Source organism: Bombus flavifrons, chromosome 3, assembly GCF_040668555.2.
Source record: "Bombus flavifrons isolate JBK064 chromosome 3, iyBomFlav1_principal, whole genome shotgun sequence".
NCBI lineage: Eukaryota > Metazoa > Arthropoda > Insecta > Hymenoptera > Apidae > Bombus > Bombus flavifrons.
Window position 1 is genome coordinate 8324546 of NC_138444.1, and position 16954 is coordinate 8341499.

The 16954-nt window shown below is 37.1% G+C and overlaps 1 protein-coding gene and 1 long non-coding RNA gene across 2 annotated transcripts in view; one reads left to right on the forward strand and one right to left on the reverse strand.

The window, feature by feature from the left end:
• Positions 1-16954, reverse strand: part of LOC138178252 (uncharacterized) — an 84291-nt gene that overhangs the window by 62109 nt on the left and 5228 nt on the right. The window lies entirely within an intron of this gene.
• Positions 42-15905, forward strand: LOC138177971 (otoferlin). The gene is given in 28 exon segments (XM_081833724.1): positions 42-206; positions 280-421; positions 541-694; positions 1389-1557; positions 1772-1961; positions 2614-2819; positions 2929-3027; positions 3589-3757; positions 3946-4139; positions 4534-4848; positions 5732-6061; positions 7096-7212; positions 7522-7656; positions 7888-8049; positions 8570-8839; positions 8990-9206; positions 9991-10217; positions 10305-10370; positions 10428-10562; positions 10870-11014; positions 11090-11219; positions 11913-12258; positions 12332-12460; positions 12859-13046; positions 13144-13379; positions 13631-13803; positions 14105-14205; positions 15725-15905. Coding segments are annotated over 28 exon segments (5091 nt in total).

Genomic DNA, 16954 nt, shown 5'->3' on the forward strand with positions numbered 1-16954 from the left:
GAAGTATATGAAATACAAACAATCGAGTGTATCGAAACGTAATGAGCCCCAGGAAAACTCGGTCGAATGTCTATCAGATTTGCATAAAGATTCTGAAAGCGAAACATTTGCCCCAAAATGCAAATCCTATGGTCGTGGTTAAAGTGGGAAATCGGAGGAAAAAAACGGTGGTTCGTGAAAGAACGGACTCACCAATCTATAATGAAGTAAAATTGGAAAATGTCGTTCTCACGAAACTTTTATCGATTCCATCTATTAAACTTTTTAACTATGTTACAGTATTTCGTGTTCGATCTTTTTTGCAACCTAAACGAACTTTTAAGCACTAAAATTACGATAGCTGTATATCTGAAGGGTTATTTACGTCTCAAGTTTCATGGAAGTACGACTTTCGAAGTTGCTCTCGTTTGGGATCAACCAGGTGATATTTAGTTCCTTGAGTTTCTCGATTCATCTTAGTTCCCCGTTATCCTATTTTAATTTTTAATTTATTATATTGGAAAAGAGGCAGTGGAATAATAAATTTATCGACCTGAACAGATCATCAATATTATCACAAATGGGCAATGCTGACAAATCCAAAGGATGTTTCTGCGGGACCGAAAGGTTACGTCAAATGTAATATCGCGATTAATGTGAAAGGAGAGAAATTGAAAGTACATCCGGATACAGAGGGCGAGGACGACATCGAAGGGTAATTTTCACTCCAAAATACTTTAACACGTAATATCACTTACTAATTGTATGATATTAAGAATTTCCAAATTGAAGATCTTTAGACATTTTACGCCTTCAGAATCAAATTGAAAAGTAGCAAACTCCTTTATGACATTAACATGAAATCGATATTCTACCTTACGGGCGTCTTTAATCTAAATCCATTAAAATACGCTCTGATATCTGCATGAAATTTTTATTTAAACTTGAACATTATAGATCATAAAATTCACAAACTTTAAATATAAGTACCATCATCCGATAGGATTTCATTTAATAAAAATTTCTTTATCTGTGACTCTATATAACTCAAAATATCAGCAAAGATGTTGGTCATACTTTTTTCTGTTGTTTCCAAATATTAAATGTTAGTCATATTTATTTCCTATATATCCATAAATCTAAGATATTATACAACATTCATTCCCAATCTTCGAGCACTTCCCTATAAATTTATACGTTCCAACACCAACAGTTTAACCCCTAACTATACATCTGCATACATACTCGTATTGCGTTCTATTGCCCGTACGACAGAGAGTAGAGACACATTCCAGTAGCCTTTTTAATGTAATAGGGTATTTGTGCGTGTTCCAAAATCGATTTGGGGTGGATTCGAATTCGGAGCACATTGGCTTGTCAGCCGATTAATGGAAAGGGAATAATTACAGGAACCTCTTGTTGCCCGTCGGTGGTGAATTTCTACCCTATAGGCAACGAGCATGCTACATTTTTACGATTTATCGAGCTGACGGGTTACCAGATATGAGCAGCCTATGCGTAAAAAATGATTTCGAAAATATTAACCCGTTCGTGCAGATATCGTTCGCTGGAATGAAGGTAATTATTAATTGAAATCGCCATCGATAATTCAACTTTCCCTATTCATTAATTTCAATCGTCTCAATTCTTACCTTTCTAATTACCAACTGCGTACGCATATGTTTTCAGCCGAGTTACTATTTGACTTTGATCATAGAAATTCGAAATATAAAATAGGACACGATGACGCTTATAGAATGACCCTTTTGTTTCATTTCGACAACGTTTTCAGGAAACGACGAGCGAAGCATGGCAAACCTACAGGCCGCGATTTAATGAAAAGATTACGTTCAGAGAAATGTTCCCATCACTGTGTCAACGTGTCAGGATTGCTATCAAGCATCGTGTTAATAGCTGTCGAACGTGTGTCGTGGCTTCTTATATTCTCAACATGAACAAAATATCGAATTCTGGAGAGTATGGTAAATTCGTATGAGTATTATACATGCTATTGGAAATTCTTTTCTTCGAGTGTCGAGAATCACGAGAAAAAGATTTCAAAGGATAATACAGCAGGAATACATATAACATCGAATCGAGATCGATAAATTAAACGACAGAATATCGTACGTAAACGAAATTCAAATAAGCAGTTGCAAACGAAACGTTGATTAACGTTTGTTTGTTACCTCTGTGTTTGTTCTGTTCTATTCGTACTTTAACTTCTCCCACCCTTTTTTTCGTGAACAGCTAACTCGTCTGCATTTAATATAACCAACGTCGTGTAACGTTGGTTCGATTCGATATAGTACGATATATTCTTTTTCTCTTTTAATTCACATTCGTTCTTCCATTACCAATACCATACCGATGTTATAAACTGAAAAATGGATTGAAATATTATAGATCAATTTTTCGTTTAAATTTTTGAAACAAAGGATTATCAATATCACAAGTTTTTTGTATATAGTCATAATATGTGACTATATACATTTTAATTGTGTAAGCAATAAAATGGGATTGTAATGAATATCATTCAATCTACAATATGATACGAAATTTTTCTTGATTTTTTTTTTTAAGATCACAAAAGACAAAATAACCTGATATATTGCTAGATGTTACTTTTATCAGGTTTCCTACCGACTTTTGGGCCATCGTTCCTTCACTTTTACGGGTCCGGGACTACAGAAAGGAACAGCTGTTTCGGCAAGTGCTCGATAGCCCTTCCTTTTTATCGCGGTAGAGTTCTTCTCTCCTTAAAAACTGAAATGGATGACTCAGAAACAACGACAGCTGGAATCAGTGCTGAAAGAGAGCTCGCGGCTCCTATTATCGAGGTACATCTGCAGTGATCATTCTCTTTTTTGCACATCAATTTCTATTACTATCTGATTATTTTATAAGAGCAGAATTTCAAATCTCGAAAATTTTAAATCTTTTAATTAGGCGTCGACAAATCTCAAGTTTGCAATGCTCAATGTTATAGCATTAGATTTCAGTTCTTTTAACTATATACAACGAAAAATGGGAAGGAAGGATTTAAATGTAAGATAATAAGGAGAAACGGACCGTCTCTGATCAGACACAATTCTACAACGAATTACATATTATATTACAGGATTATATATTATATATAACCCTCTGTGCTTATATAAAAGTATGATTCTTTAGACAAAATTTGCGCTATAAATAAATTTTTCAGAATAATTGGAGATCAATAAATAAGATAAAACGACGGTTTGTGTGTTATTAATAAATATTAATTCACCGTCACGCTTCATTCAGCGTGTAGCAAGAGTGAGCGCTTAATAATTTATACAATAACCCGACGTAATATCGTTTCATTGATTTAACTACCTGTTTACGTGATTCTATATTGGTATGATGGTTGCTTTTGTTATAGCGAATTCAAGAACATTTTCTTGTAGAACGATATTTTACGATATTTGCAAGGAATAGTTTAACAACTTTACAATATCTTAAGTTCTTTATATCTGTTAAATGTTTAAGGATTAGGTTAAAAATTCAAATCTCTGTTTGAAATATCTTTTCATCTTTCGTCTAAATTGACAACCACTAACTATGGGATCGTTTCTTTTTTCAAAGAGAAGCTTGTGGAAGACGGAAGAATATTACTTGGTCACTGTGTTATACGATATAAGTATGATCGATCGGGGAAAATTTTGGACGAAATCGATAAGCTTCGAGGTTAGCCTCGGGAATGCCGGTAACAGACAATTTGCTCGCAGCCAATGTTTTGAGGACAATAACGATGGTATTGGATTCTTGTGTATACTTTCTTCAACCACTCCTTTCGAATGATCGAAAATTGGGAAATATGGGACCCGCCACTCGAACTTCCATAACGAAACTACGTTTCCATTCTCCAATTACTTGTTAATACGATCGACAAGTTACGCTATGTACGGTTACCTTATGTAAAATATGATCAATTTTCAACAGGAAACCAGATGCCAGACCGTAAACCGGAGTTCGAAAGCGAGACCCTGCCACGATTGACTGGAACATTGGATGGCAAATATAATTACGTGCCTCTTGGCTCGCGAAAACCCTGCCTCTACGTTAGATCTTGGTGGCCGAATCTCGATTGGCGAATGCACAACAGTAACAGCTTGGCTTTCATCGCTGATTTCCTAGTGAGCTTCGTTTGTTCTTCGATATCAAAAGGAAATTAAGCTGGATAAATCGTAAATGCTCTATTAAATTCGACTTATTCCTTCGATGTAGGTCAAGTTACCTACTTCCAAACTTTTCTAAACACCTCTCATTCTATCAACGAAACTTTAGCTAAAAACTTTCGCAACCTGGCCATTCGTTCGCATTAATTTCTCAATAAGTCATTGTACGTGCTAAAATTACAAATCGCGATTAATATAAGAGCGTCGTAACGGCCAACCGAAAAGTTCTTTCATTCGAAAGAAATATTTTATATATCCTGGAGTCGAGTTCTCACGATGGTAGCGGGAAACTAGCAAGTTTGTTTCCAAACTAGAACAGCGATACCAGAATAATTTTAATTTGCCACGACAGGAGCAAAAGTTGGAACAACTAGAGGACATGGTCGAGCTCCAACATCCAGACACTTACAAATTCTACAACGAGACGATTCGTACCATGAAGAGCCATTGCATACATTATTTGCATACATTAGACACGGGGCGATACGACGACGAAGGTGGCACCACGAAGCTCGATCGCCATCGCGTGAATCTATGCCGTAAAGAGATCGAGAATATCCTGAAGAGGATCAAGATCAACGGCGAACTTCCCAGTAATCACTACACGAGAATCGCAATGGCACATGCGTATCAGTATCTGGCTAAAGTGAAAAAGCTACGGGAAGACGTGAGTTGTATTTCATGTTTCTCCGTCACGCACATTTTCTATTTCTGGAACAATTGGCAAATCGAATAGCTATTTTTACTTCATTGACAACCGCTTATGTTCTTATGGAAATATCATCGAGTTGCTTTCAATTCCATATTGTAATTTCAAGTAATTATTTGAAATAATCCATAGTGGTTATGAATATCTTGGAGACGTATGAAGATGAAACTATCGCTCTAGATATGTTTAATCTACAAAAAGACGTCTCTTCGAAGTACCTAGGTAATCTAGTTACTAATGAAATATGAATATTTTTGTCGTCGATATAAAGATTAAGAAGGAATTAATATTGATTCCGATTACATTTGTGATTCTGTAGACTATTAAGTTCCTACGACATTTTTTACTTTCCTATTTACTTGGAAAATTTTTATTAATATTCTCTAGCAAATTCTTTAACCTCCACTTTCTTCCATTCGACATAAACGTTCCCCGGTCTACTTACAAATCTTACCAGGTCTATATGTATTCAATTTACATCTTCGCTGTAGAGAGACGGAAAGGAGAAGTTTTAAACACTTCAATGAGACGGTAAAAGCTTTACGCTGACTTTTTCCCTTTACCAGCTTGTTTCGGACAAACACAAGAAACTAATCCTCGGAGAACAAGGAACAAAGTTGCTTCTAAATTTGCATATCTTTTTTCCTCGTGATCTTATGTCCCTTCTCTCGCGAAGAATTTTCCATGGAGAACGCAAGATAACGACGCGCTGCCCTTTCTACTCATAGACATTGCAAATCGTCATGAAATATTTAAATACGAGCGTCCTTCTTGTTCCGCGTACCTCCATGGAAAATTTATCTTACCGTGAGCAACACAAGACTTCTTACAAATTTACCAGCCCCAGCATGGCCTACCTGACGTTTTCATTTGGATGATAGCCGGCTCGAAACGAGTGGCGTACGCACGATTTCCAGCCGAACGAATTATTTATTCAGAAGAAATGACCGAGAAGGGATCATTGTGCGGTCAGAGGGTTGACGTATTTTTGGTACATCCACGGGATGAGGAAGGTGCCGATTACATGGCCTGCAAGCTTGAAATTTTCCTGTGGCTTGGAAACGCCGAGTATGTAGGAGCTTGTTGGGCCTCGATTCCACCCGGTTACATGGTGGACCATGAGAGAAACATTGATTCGTTTCCCAAATATTTGGAGTACACACGTTCCACGGTATGAAAATTTCTCGTTGGTGAGAATTTCAGAGCAAGGTCAAGTTTAGACGCGTCTCATTTCGTAGCTTCAGCCAGGGGCTTTAATTAATCCCTGGCATTCAAGAAACGTCAGGCAAAAACGAGGGTATATTTTTCTTTGCCAAGAATACCTCCTTTTCCTTCCTTTCTAATTGCCACGTCAAGCACTGGGTTACATTCATAATTTCCAATATTAACAACAGTTTATCTACTCTTCTCTTTGATAATTAACATTCCTTTGTTTTATTCCCTTCGTCGAGGGTTTTATTTCAGTCAAGGAAGCTTTTTGACGTTGATGTGATGAAATGCAATTTAGTATCGAATACTTTCATTACACTAGAGAAATTTAAACAATCGAAACGGCACGCATTCCTGACAACTACAACGCGAAATTGTAATTTTAATCTTCGCTGCAATGCATTCCCCGAGCGCACACACCTTTTACACGGAATTGAGTATGCGTTAAATTATTATCGCTTGACATCATAAATTCAACGCGTTTGTTCTTAAAAAGCTTTCTTCTCCTAACGAACGAGTTAATCTTTGAATGCATTGTATCCAAATGTAATAAAACATTTCGAAATCATTAATTTACGTGACATAAATCTATAGAGAAATAATTTGAGCGTTCCGATAATATAAATGAATTGAAACAAACAATGTATTAAATGTTGTAGTATATCCGCTACGTTACAAAATATAGTATATTATCAAATACACTATGCATCACTCTGCATTCAACCTACAACAAAAGGTGCCAATATCATCAATCTTTCCATCCAGATTCACATCAACGAACAATCAAAATATCCTGATCGAAGAATCCAGGCTTTAGTAGCTATTATTTTTGTCTTAATTTAAGCGTCACCTGAAACGAGATTCAACGACTCAAAAATCAAACTTGACGTTGATCCATCTTAAAGATCTAACTATTCCACAGACGCATTAACGTAATATCGTTGGAAATATTTCGAACGAAACGATAAAATGAGTTTGTCATCGGTTGCGTTGCAGACATTTCAGTTGCGAGCTCACATATTCCAAGGTCGCTTTGATCCTGGCATGGATGCATCCGGTTTATTGGATCCGATCGTGCGTGTCACGTTTCACGGTTACACGGCCTCCACCAGAGTAAGTTTCGTGTCGATAATTCACCCACGCTTCCTGAGGTGACGCGCGAACTCGTCGCGTTATTATTACCGCGGAGATTTCCGCGGTTCCATTCCTCGAAGGTTCCCTGTTATTTGTAAATGGATTTCCACGAAATTCGCTGGCAATCTGTTTCACGAGCAGCGATTTAGATTTCTTTCGATTTTCTATCTCAAACGTCCGTTTAAATATTTCAAGGATTGGCACTTTTCAAACTTCGAATCGTAAGCGGAAATTCCTTGGTTTCTGAAAAGGTACTTCAGAGGATTGAAAGTATTCGAAATTTTCCAGATTATTAAGCAGACACTGGATCCGTTCTGGGATCAAACTTTGATACTACCGCCGAAAACTATTTATGGGACGAAAGAGTACATTAAATCAAATCCGCCTAAAGCGATTTTGCAAGTGTACGATGAGGATATATGCGTAAGTGAAATGCTTTTTTAAATTCATAGAAGTAAATTTCTAGGCTGTATTTCCCAATGGTACTGAGATAAAATTTGATAGGTGGCACAGGGAGAAGGGGATGGTCCGAAATATCAAATCTTGCAAAGTATATTTGATGTTTAATCATATGCGATCTTCGATATGGCAATGATTTACAAATTGAAGCTCTAAGTGGTTCACCCCGAAATGATGTCGAATCGAAATTTACAGGGCTTCAAGGAGTTCTGCGGGAGATGCACAACTATCCCATTAGTTAAGCTGGCGGAGGAAACTTACTCGCCGCCTAATTTCCCTCCGAAACTCGAGTGGTACAAATTTAAATCGCAAAGGGATTTCAGCGGCTCGGTGCTCGCTGCTTTCGAGCTCATAGAGGTAAGAGAGGCAATACTGATCGATATGCGACTCGTAAGAGAGAGAGAGAGAGAGAAAGAGAGAGAGAGAGAATCTTTGCCACCTCCACGCTAATGAACTTTTCTGTCATCTTACGCGCGGATTGATTACGAAATTAATATCCGTCTCCCACGCGCGCTATCCATTCTATTCATAAATGCAAACGTAGATCGGAATACAAAGGTTAAGTGACAAAAATGACGTGGCCGCATGAATATAAATGAAATTCGACGATTGATAGTTCTTCAGGATATTTAATTACGAACGGTGAGATGAACTGGTACAAATCCTATTCTAAGAGTTTTACACGTACAAAATGATAAACTTTATCATTTTTTCAATAAATATAACGAATATTGCGTCTTGATACTTGTGGTTGGCATGACAGTAGCAACAAACTTGTTAAATCACCTTTAAAGTTAAAGAACAGCTTAACGGTTTATTCTACGTTTAATAGCCCACGAAATATTAATGACACGAGTACAACTATGTATTATTTCAGACGATGGACGACAAGTCTGTGGACAAAATTATGGACTGCTCAATGCAAGACGTCATTTACAACATACCGGAAGACATCAGACCAAAAATGACGAGTTACAGGCTTGAAGTTATATTTTGGGGCGTACGAGACATGAAGAAGATTAATTGCATGCCGGTGTTAAACCCTCAGATTGTTATAGAGTGTGCCGCCGTTCAAGTCAAGTCAGAAGTGATGCAGAATGCCAAGAAATTCAGTAACTACAAGCAGACATATGTTGTCGTCGAACTGGTAACGTTTCAAACATTTTTCATTATCGTCGTACAAGTATTATTTTAACGTTAAAGAAATATCTAATTCGATTCAAATGTGTCGACATACTCGTATGTGTATGTACAATGTACGCATTATATATACGTTAATATATGAAAATTCTCTAAGGACATGCCAGAGCTCGATATCTATTATCCCTGCATCACAATAAAAGCTTACGACTCACGAGGATTTGGATGCTTCAAATACGTCGGGATTTGCATAATACCCAGCGTTTACGTCTTTCTCGAGCAATTAATAACAGAGGAGGATTACGACGCGCGTATACACGGCACCAAATCGATTTTGAAATCTCCATGGACTAAAAGACAATCTGTCACGATTTGTAAGTTTCTTCTTGCGAATGTAAAAATGCAAAATATTGTTGAAATAACGTTCGTTGAAATATAAAACGTGGAGCACGAGCGATTCCTTGTGTGAAATATCAACGTCCAATGACGTTGGTATGCCTCGTCGTATACCATAGACCACATACCATAGATTCACAGAAAATGTACGCCAACTTCGGAGGCATTTCAGGTGGTTATTAAATATTTGAACGCGGTCGGTTTCAACGGAAGTTAATAATGCCATGGAAAATGTGGTTCCACACCGCACGCAATAGAAAACTTTGTTAATTAAAGTTCTACGAAATGTTTATACGCTACGAACAAATGTTTTTTACCCCTCGAGGAACATGAGCTCGACCATTATCCGGCTGGAAATTGAGATTAACGTGCATCTAGTTATTAGTGAATTTCGTCCCTTATTCAAAATCTAGTTTATCAATCCATTAGAAGATACAGCTGTATCAGAGAAAGATCCTCAAAAATGAAATTCTTTTATTTATACGTGCGTCTAATATTCATCGATTGATATTATTTCTGAAATCTTATGTTCTCTTACACAGTGATAGCAAATTTGATAATGAAATAAATAAAGTGTTTCAAGTGAATATTACAAATTACCAGTCACTAAATTATCGAAATAAAAATTGAAATAAAAGATACTACTGTACTAGGGTGTTGTATCCATGATAAACATAAACGTTATTTCCTATGGCGATGGTTCTTAAGGTTTACAAATCTCATTCTTAAAAACTCATTTCATATGATAATGTTATCCTTAAGCATCTTTGCCGATCGATTACGATCCATTGAAAGAAGGCGAGAATAAGGAGTTGATACCGTACAAGGAGATGTACAAGAAGAAATCATGGATTAGGAAAATATTACGGTCCTTAAAGAAGATTTTCGCGCATGTGATACCAAGAAAAAAAAAGAAGAAGAAAATGGACTACAATCCAGAAGAGGATCAGTCTCTCGACTGGTGGAGTAAATACTTCGCTTCCATGGAGGTAGGGCGAAAGAGGGTCGGTCACGCGAGTAACTCGATGTATGTAAATTTCCACGGATCTCTGTTAAGCAAAACATGGCGTTTCCAGGAGGAAAGAAGCAGAGAGCTAGGCAGCTTGTCACCAGGTGATCAGAAGCTCGTGACGACGTTCAAGGTACCTACGCTTTAGCGCATTTTCACCAGCTCAGCTGTCTCATTGGACGGGAAACAGGTATACAACGGAGAACTGGAGATGCAACCGCAATTCGCCGGCTTTCAGGATCGTCTGAGATCGTTCGAACTATGGAAGGGGAAGAAAAGCGAGGATCCCGACTACGATACAGACAATTACGTTGGAAAGTTCAAGGTTTATCTCGAATCTAAAATATCTCTGCAATCTGCATATACATAGTAAAGCAGGGTTACTCGAATCACTTATACCTCAATCTTAAAATTGAATCTTGAATTTTGCATAGAACAATCAAACTTGTACGTTATAGGATATCATTTAGTTTTAATGTAATAATGAAAATTGATCATGTAAATCTTACGTAAAAGTAATGATGTTTGACGTTCATTCAAAGAAATATGAACATTGCTATAACCTAATATTAGGATAAAATATCCATTTATAAAATATAATCCATTAATAAAATTATAACATCTACTGACAGGGACGCATTTGTGTATATCACTGGCCGCACCCGAACAACTTGCCCTGCAAAACGAAAAGCGGCAGAAACGCGGCTAATGGTCTGTGTGGCGATTATCCACAATCGGATCCCATCAAATTTCTGGTCAGACTTTACGTCGTGAAAGGTGTGCGAGACACGACGTTTTATGACGTTTACATGGCGTGATAAACTAATGAAAATGAATCGATTTCACCCATAGGTATCGACTTGCAGCCTAGCGATCCCCTCAGCGGAAAATCTGACCCGTATCTGTGCGTCAAGCTTGGAAAAACGTTTATCAATGATAAAAAGAATTACATACCGAATCAGCTAAATCCCATTTTCGGACGGTACGATGACACTTTAATTTCGTTAACGCCCTGTTGACCGTTGCATTTTCCACGTCGCATAATTCTTTTATCCACTTTCCACGGTAGATTACATGTGATTCGCTTTGATAGCGCTCGTTCAAAAGCCATTCACTTTTCTAATTTTCAGTCAAAGCAACGTTATTGAATCTATCGAGATTAACATTATAGAATTCTATCTTTGCCTCTTTTTTGGGAGAAATATTAAAACATTGAATAAAGTACTAGATATTAAAATAATTTCGACTTGTTAATTCATTAATATTATTAAATAGTAAATTATTGTGTAAGAGAACTCTGATCATAATACTATGTACAGGGTGGTTGGTAACTGGTGATACAAGCGGAAAGGGGGTGATTCTACGCGAAAAAAGAAGTCGAAAATATAGAATAAAAATTTCTTTTTTCTTTTATTTTTCCATCGAGACAACGATCTACAGTGAGATCCGTTATAACGTACCGCACGCGTACCGAACGAAAATTCAAAGTCGATTTTCTCGAAAACAAAGCCTCAAGCGAAAAATTTTTATTTTATATTTTCGACTTCTTTTTTCGCGTAGAATCACCCCCTTTCCGCTTGTACTACCAGTTACCAACCACCCTATATATGTTTCGTTTTAAGACACCCGATAGAACAGAGAATGCGTAAGGGCGTTAATGTCGAATAATTTATAGGCTCTTCGAGATAGAAGCCACTTTTCCTCAAGATTACATGATGATCATACAAGTATGGGACTACGATGCAACTACGACTGACGATTTAGTAGGACAGACGAAGATCGACTTGGAGAATCGGTTCTATAGCAGACACCGAGCTACTTGCGGTATTTCCAAGACGTACAACGAGGGAGGGTATAATAAGTGGAGAGACCGCGAGAGACCGACGCAGATACTCGAGCAACTTTGCAAAAGGAACAATCTCCCATTGCCGGAGTACCGAAAGCATTACGTGAGAATTGGACGAAAAAGATTTCCATTCGTCAACGAGCAAGCGGAAAACGGTACATTTTAAAAATTAATCGTTTCGATCGGGAGGGAACTGTGTCGTCAGAATGAATTTCACTTTATCGGTGATTGATGATTTCTATTCAGAGAGGCAAGAATGTATGGCACTGAGCGTCCTTCATCAATGGCAAGATTTCCCCATTTGTGGCTGCGTCCTGGTGCCTGAACACGTCGAAAGACGTCCGCTTTTTAATGCCACCAGACCCGGATTGGAGCAGGTTGTAAAAAAAGACGAGTCTGTGCTTTTATCTACGGTAGAATTGTGACTAAGATTGAGTCGTTTAAGATAAAACGCCAGTTTGGCTGAATTTTCGACAGCTGGCTGTCTTCTTCGAAGAAAAAGAATCATAAGACGTATACTTGGAGACTCGTCGTTAAAACTTATTATTTCTGATTTATTTTAATGCGAAATTTACGGCACTATATTTCATGGTTAGCATGACAGTAAAATATTTGACAGAAGAGACTGAGGTGCACTGTGAAAGAATTAATCTAGAATTGTCGGGGAGACGATATCGTCCGAATGTAACATTCAGAAATTAAACATTTTTTCAACTGCCTAAATATTCATTGAGCATTCTAAAAGCACGATTTGCATTCTCGAACGATGCTTCAGGGTAAATTGGAACTTTGGATCGACATGTTTCAATCTAACGAGCTTCCTCCAAAACCGGCAGTGAACATCAGTCCACCTGTACCAGAGGAATATGAAATCCGTGTGATCGTCTGGAACACCGAGGACGTGCCCCTCGTCGACAGCCAATTCCTTACCGGAGAAAAGTGTTCCGATATCTACGTGAAAGGGTGAATTTGAAAATTGCAGATAGCGGTGGCTATTTGAAGAATTTACTAGGAAATAGATGAGCTATTTTTGTATAAATCGCTATGATCAATTTTTCAGCTGGATCGTTTACGACGATTATCAAAGAACTGACATTCATTATAATTCCTTAACCGGAGAGGGTAATTTCAATTGGCGATTTATATTTCGCGTTATGTATTGCAAGGGCGAGCGTGTTATGATCGTACGCAAAAAGACATCCATCTTTGCTATAAGCGAAACCGAGGACAAACTGCCATGTAGATTACACCTGCAAGTTTGGGACAGCGATCATTTCTCTTCGGACGATTTTCTCGGTAAAACAAACATTAGATTAATCGTCGTGTTTATCCATTAATCTACTGCAGACGAATTTTCAATATCGCTGATACATATACAAGCAAACATTTGAACACTTATCGTGGAAAACCTGTCTTGTATAAAACGTATAGTATATCTATAGTAGAGTCTATAAATATTCGAACGTCTCGTAAGATTTTATGTATGTGTATCAGAAGGTTTCAAAGGTTCTGGCACAATCGGTATGAATATTTTTATCTACTTTTAGGAGCATTAACGTTGGATTTAGCCAAGATGCCACGGGGAAGTCCAAATTCTAAAAACTGTACTTTAGAGCTACTCAATCCGAATCTACCAACGATCGATATGTTCAAAGTGACACGAATCAAAGCTTGGTGGCCATTGGAGCGTAGCGTGAACGCAGCCCAATACGTGCAGGCGGTGCGTATCATAAAAATCTAATGTTCATTAACATTCGAGGAAACAAACATTTACTTTACTCCATCGCAATTGTAACACTGTTTCCTTTTATAAATCAAGTCAATACCAAAGTCCTCATTAAAATGTGAAAGCTTTTAATTCCTTCTAAAATTATTCACTGGAAATGTGTTCCTTCGATAACGAACATCGCGAATATGCCCATTTACCTCGACCATTCTTCTTCGTTTATCTTCTTATTTTGAAGTTTATTTAGAAATATTCGTAAAACATCGAAGTAAGCTGACGTAATATATCGATACAGGGTAAAATTGAACTGGAAATATCAATATTGCAAACGAAGGAGGCTGACGAGCAACCTGCGGGCAAAGGAAGGGATCCACCTCAAAATCTTCCTGCACCAAAGTATGACGATACTTAATTGAAATATACATACGGAACTCCACGTCAGTCGATAAAAAAAAAAGACACCTGCAAGTAACGATGAAATATATCTTGTACCTTGTATGAAGGATGACCTACTTTGACAAAAATTTGAGCGAAATATGATTCGACGTTTATACAAGATTGATGTCGAGTTCTAATGAATTTCCAATAGTATTAGTTCTACTATATTTCCATGTCACTGTACCAAAGAATTTTTATTTATGCATTCATATAAATTTAATCCTTAAATGTATAGTTTTCCGGGATATACTGAAACATGTTAGAACTGTTAATTTATATCATACAAAACTATAGAAAAATTATTTCAAAAAATCATCTCCCGTACCGTTTCTTTGCAGAAATTTTTTTGCCAAATGACACATAGTCATTTATTCATATACGTCAATATTCTAATCCTATCAATATGAATATATTCGAATATATTATTAAATGATAACACTATGCATTCGAAGATTACATACATATTCATAACAATATAAAAATAACCGTAAAAATTAAAGAAATATTTAATTATTAACAAGAAACTGACTAGACGTAGTCAATCATTTATTATCCGTATAAAATTAGTAACCTCGGTTACATCGAAATAAAACCATATCATGATGAACGTATCAAAATTAATTTCATGTTCAACTGCAAATTAAATTAGCGTATATATCGCTCGCTATCAAACTTAAATAGATTAATTTTCGATTTTGCTGTCAATCTGTATAACTGCAAGTAGCAATAATCAGATTATTTCGTTAAGTCGGTAGAGTTAATTCGGGCTCGACCAGCACCGGCAATGTATTTCCGAGCAATCTTTAGAAGATCAAGTTATCTACTTAAATCGCGGTTTGTCTACTCCACCCGGAGCATAAAGAAACGTCTAAAGATAAAATTAAACCAAGCTCCATTATACGATTCGTAATACGAGCGTTGATCGTTTGTTCTATACGAAGTCTATAATCCGTAACTATACATCCACGCAACATTAAACATCTTTAATTCTTCGTAATTTCATCTTTCTCTGTTCTTCCTATCATGTACACGGCTATTCGAGGAAATTACAAACTTAATGAGATTTTAAAGCTCGTTTCATTCTACAAGATACATATGTAGTTCACGGATATTTAAATCTTACTTTTCAATTGATTATCTACTTCTTTTCGATATAAAATCGTGAAATTCATCAAAGAAGATATACATAAACACGTCCAGATCACTAAACATTGCGTTAACAACATGAACAGTGAAATGCAAACATTTGTTTGTTAGCTATTCCAACAAAACGATCGACATTCAATGGCGAGTGTAATTAAACCTGATCACATTTCGTCGACATTAAAGCGCCATTATATAATTATATGAGCAATGGTAATGACGACGGCCATCAACGGAGGCCGACGTATTTGTTAATTCCATTAGGAATGTTCGTAATCATACTTCACCATGAATTAATCATACAGGAAAACATCTTATTTCCCTTAATTTACAGCCGACCGGATACTTCGTTCTCCTGGTTCCGGAACCCATGGAAAGCATTTCGTTACGTTGTCTGCCGGTACTATAAATGGAGGATAATAGGCTTCTTCATGTGTGTGTTGATAGTATTGTTGGCAGGCTGTGGAATTTACGCTTTCCCTGGTTATTTTGTGAAGCGCCTCCTTGGTGCTTGAATCGGTTAACGAGGAAAGAAAACGATGGAATTGGGAACCATTGCAGTTGCTCGGTCGTAAATCATGAATTGTGTCGTAGCATGAAACATCGATTCTGACTACTTCATAATAACACGTTTGTTATTTCGGCACCGTTAATTGTTGGATAACACGATGGGCTCAGTTGTTCAACGAGCATTTTATTAATTAACAACCTGCTATTTATTGTAAAATTCGAATCAATGGATTATTATACTTCCTCAAGTTTCCAAGCAGTAAAGTTCAATGATAGTTACATAAATATTAGTAATTATACGTCGGAGGTTTCTAACTGTATGAATGTAGTTTACGAATATAATAAAAAAGATATTATTTAACTTTCGCATTTAATTCGATTGTATTCTTACTGTACTCCTTTCCTAAAGCTTTTCAGACAAGAAGAAATCTGGCGTTCAACTATTCGCGAATTAATCAAATTATAAGAAAGCTTGTCGCGAGTTTATCACCGACGTGACCCCGGTTACCTTCTCTCGGCGCGATATCTGGTTTCTGGACTAAAAATTAGACGGTCCGAAACGGATCGATAGCGTGAAACACGCGACGAATAAAAATGCAGAAATCAAGATGGAATTCGCTTTGACTGTTGATTTTTTCGTGATTCGAGGTACTTTTTAAGGATCATTTGCGCGTTGGAAATGCGGTTTCAGTCTGTACGGTTCGATAGACGAGCTGGCAGGTGAAAAAGAGGTAACGTGACGTAACTAGAAGATCAATAACTCAACCGTTTTGTTCGAAAGTTTATTGAACTCGACTTTTCTTAATGGCCGCTGCTCGCTTCAACCACCGACGAATCGTGTCTGTGTCGCTTTTACGACATAGACGAGCAACGCGTAGGGTTCCTTTGTATTTTCCATCTCTTTCATTCTCGTCGTGATAAACCTCTTTACGACTGAACTCAAGGGGACGCCTCTAAGTAATCTAATCTTCTTTTCCGTCGCGACTCGAACTGCAATTCGCGATTTCCCGATGAACGTGACTAACGTGGCACCCTCATGAAAAGATAAATTCTG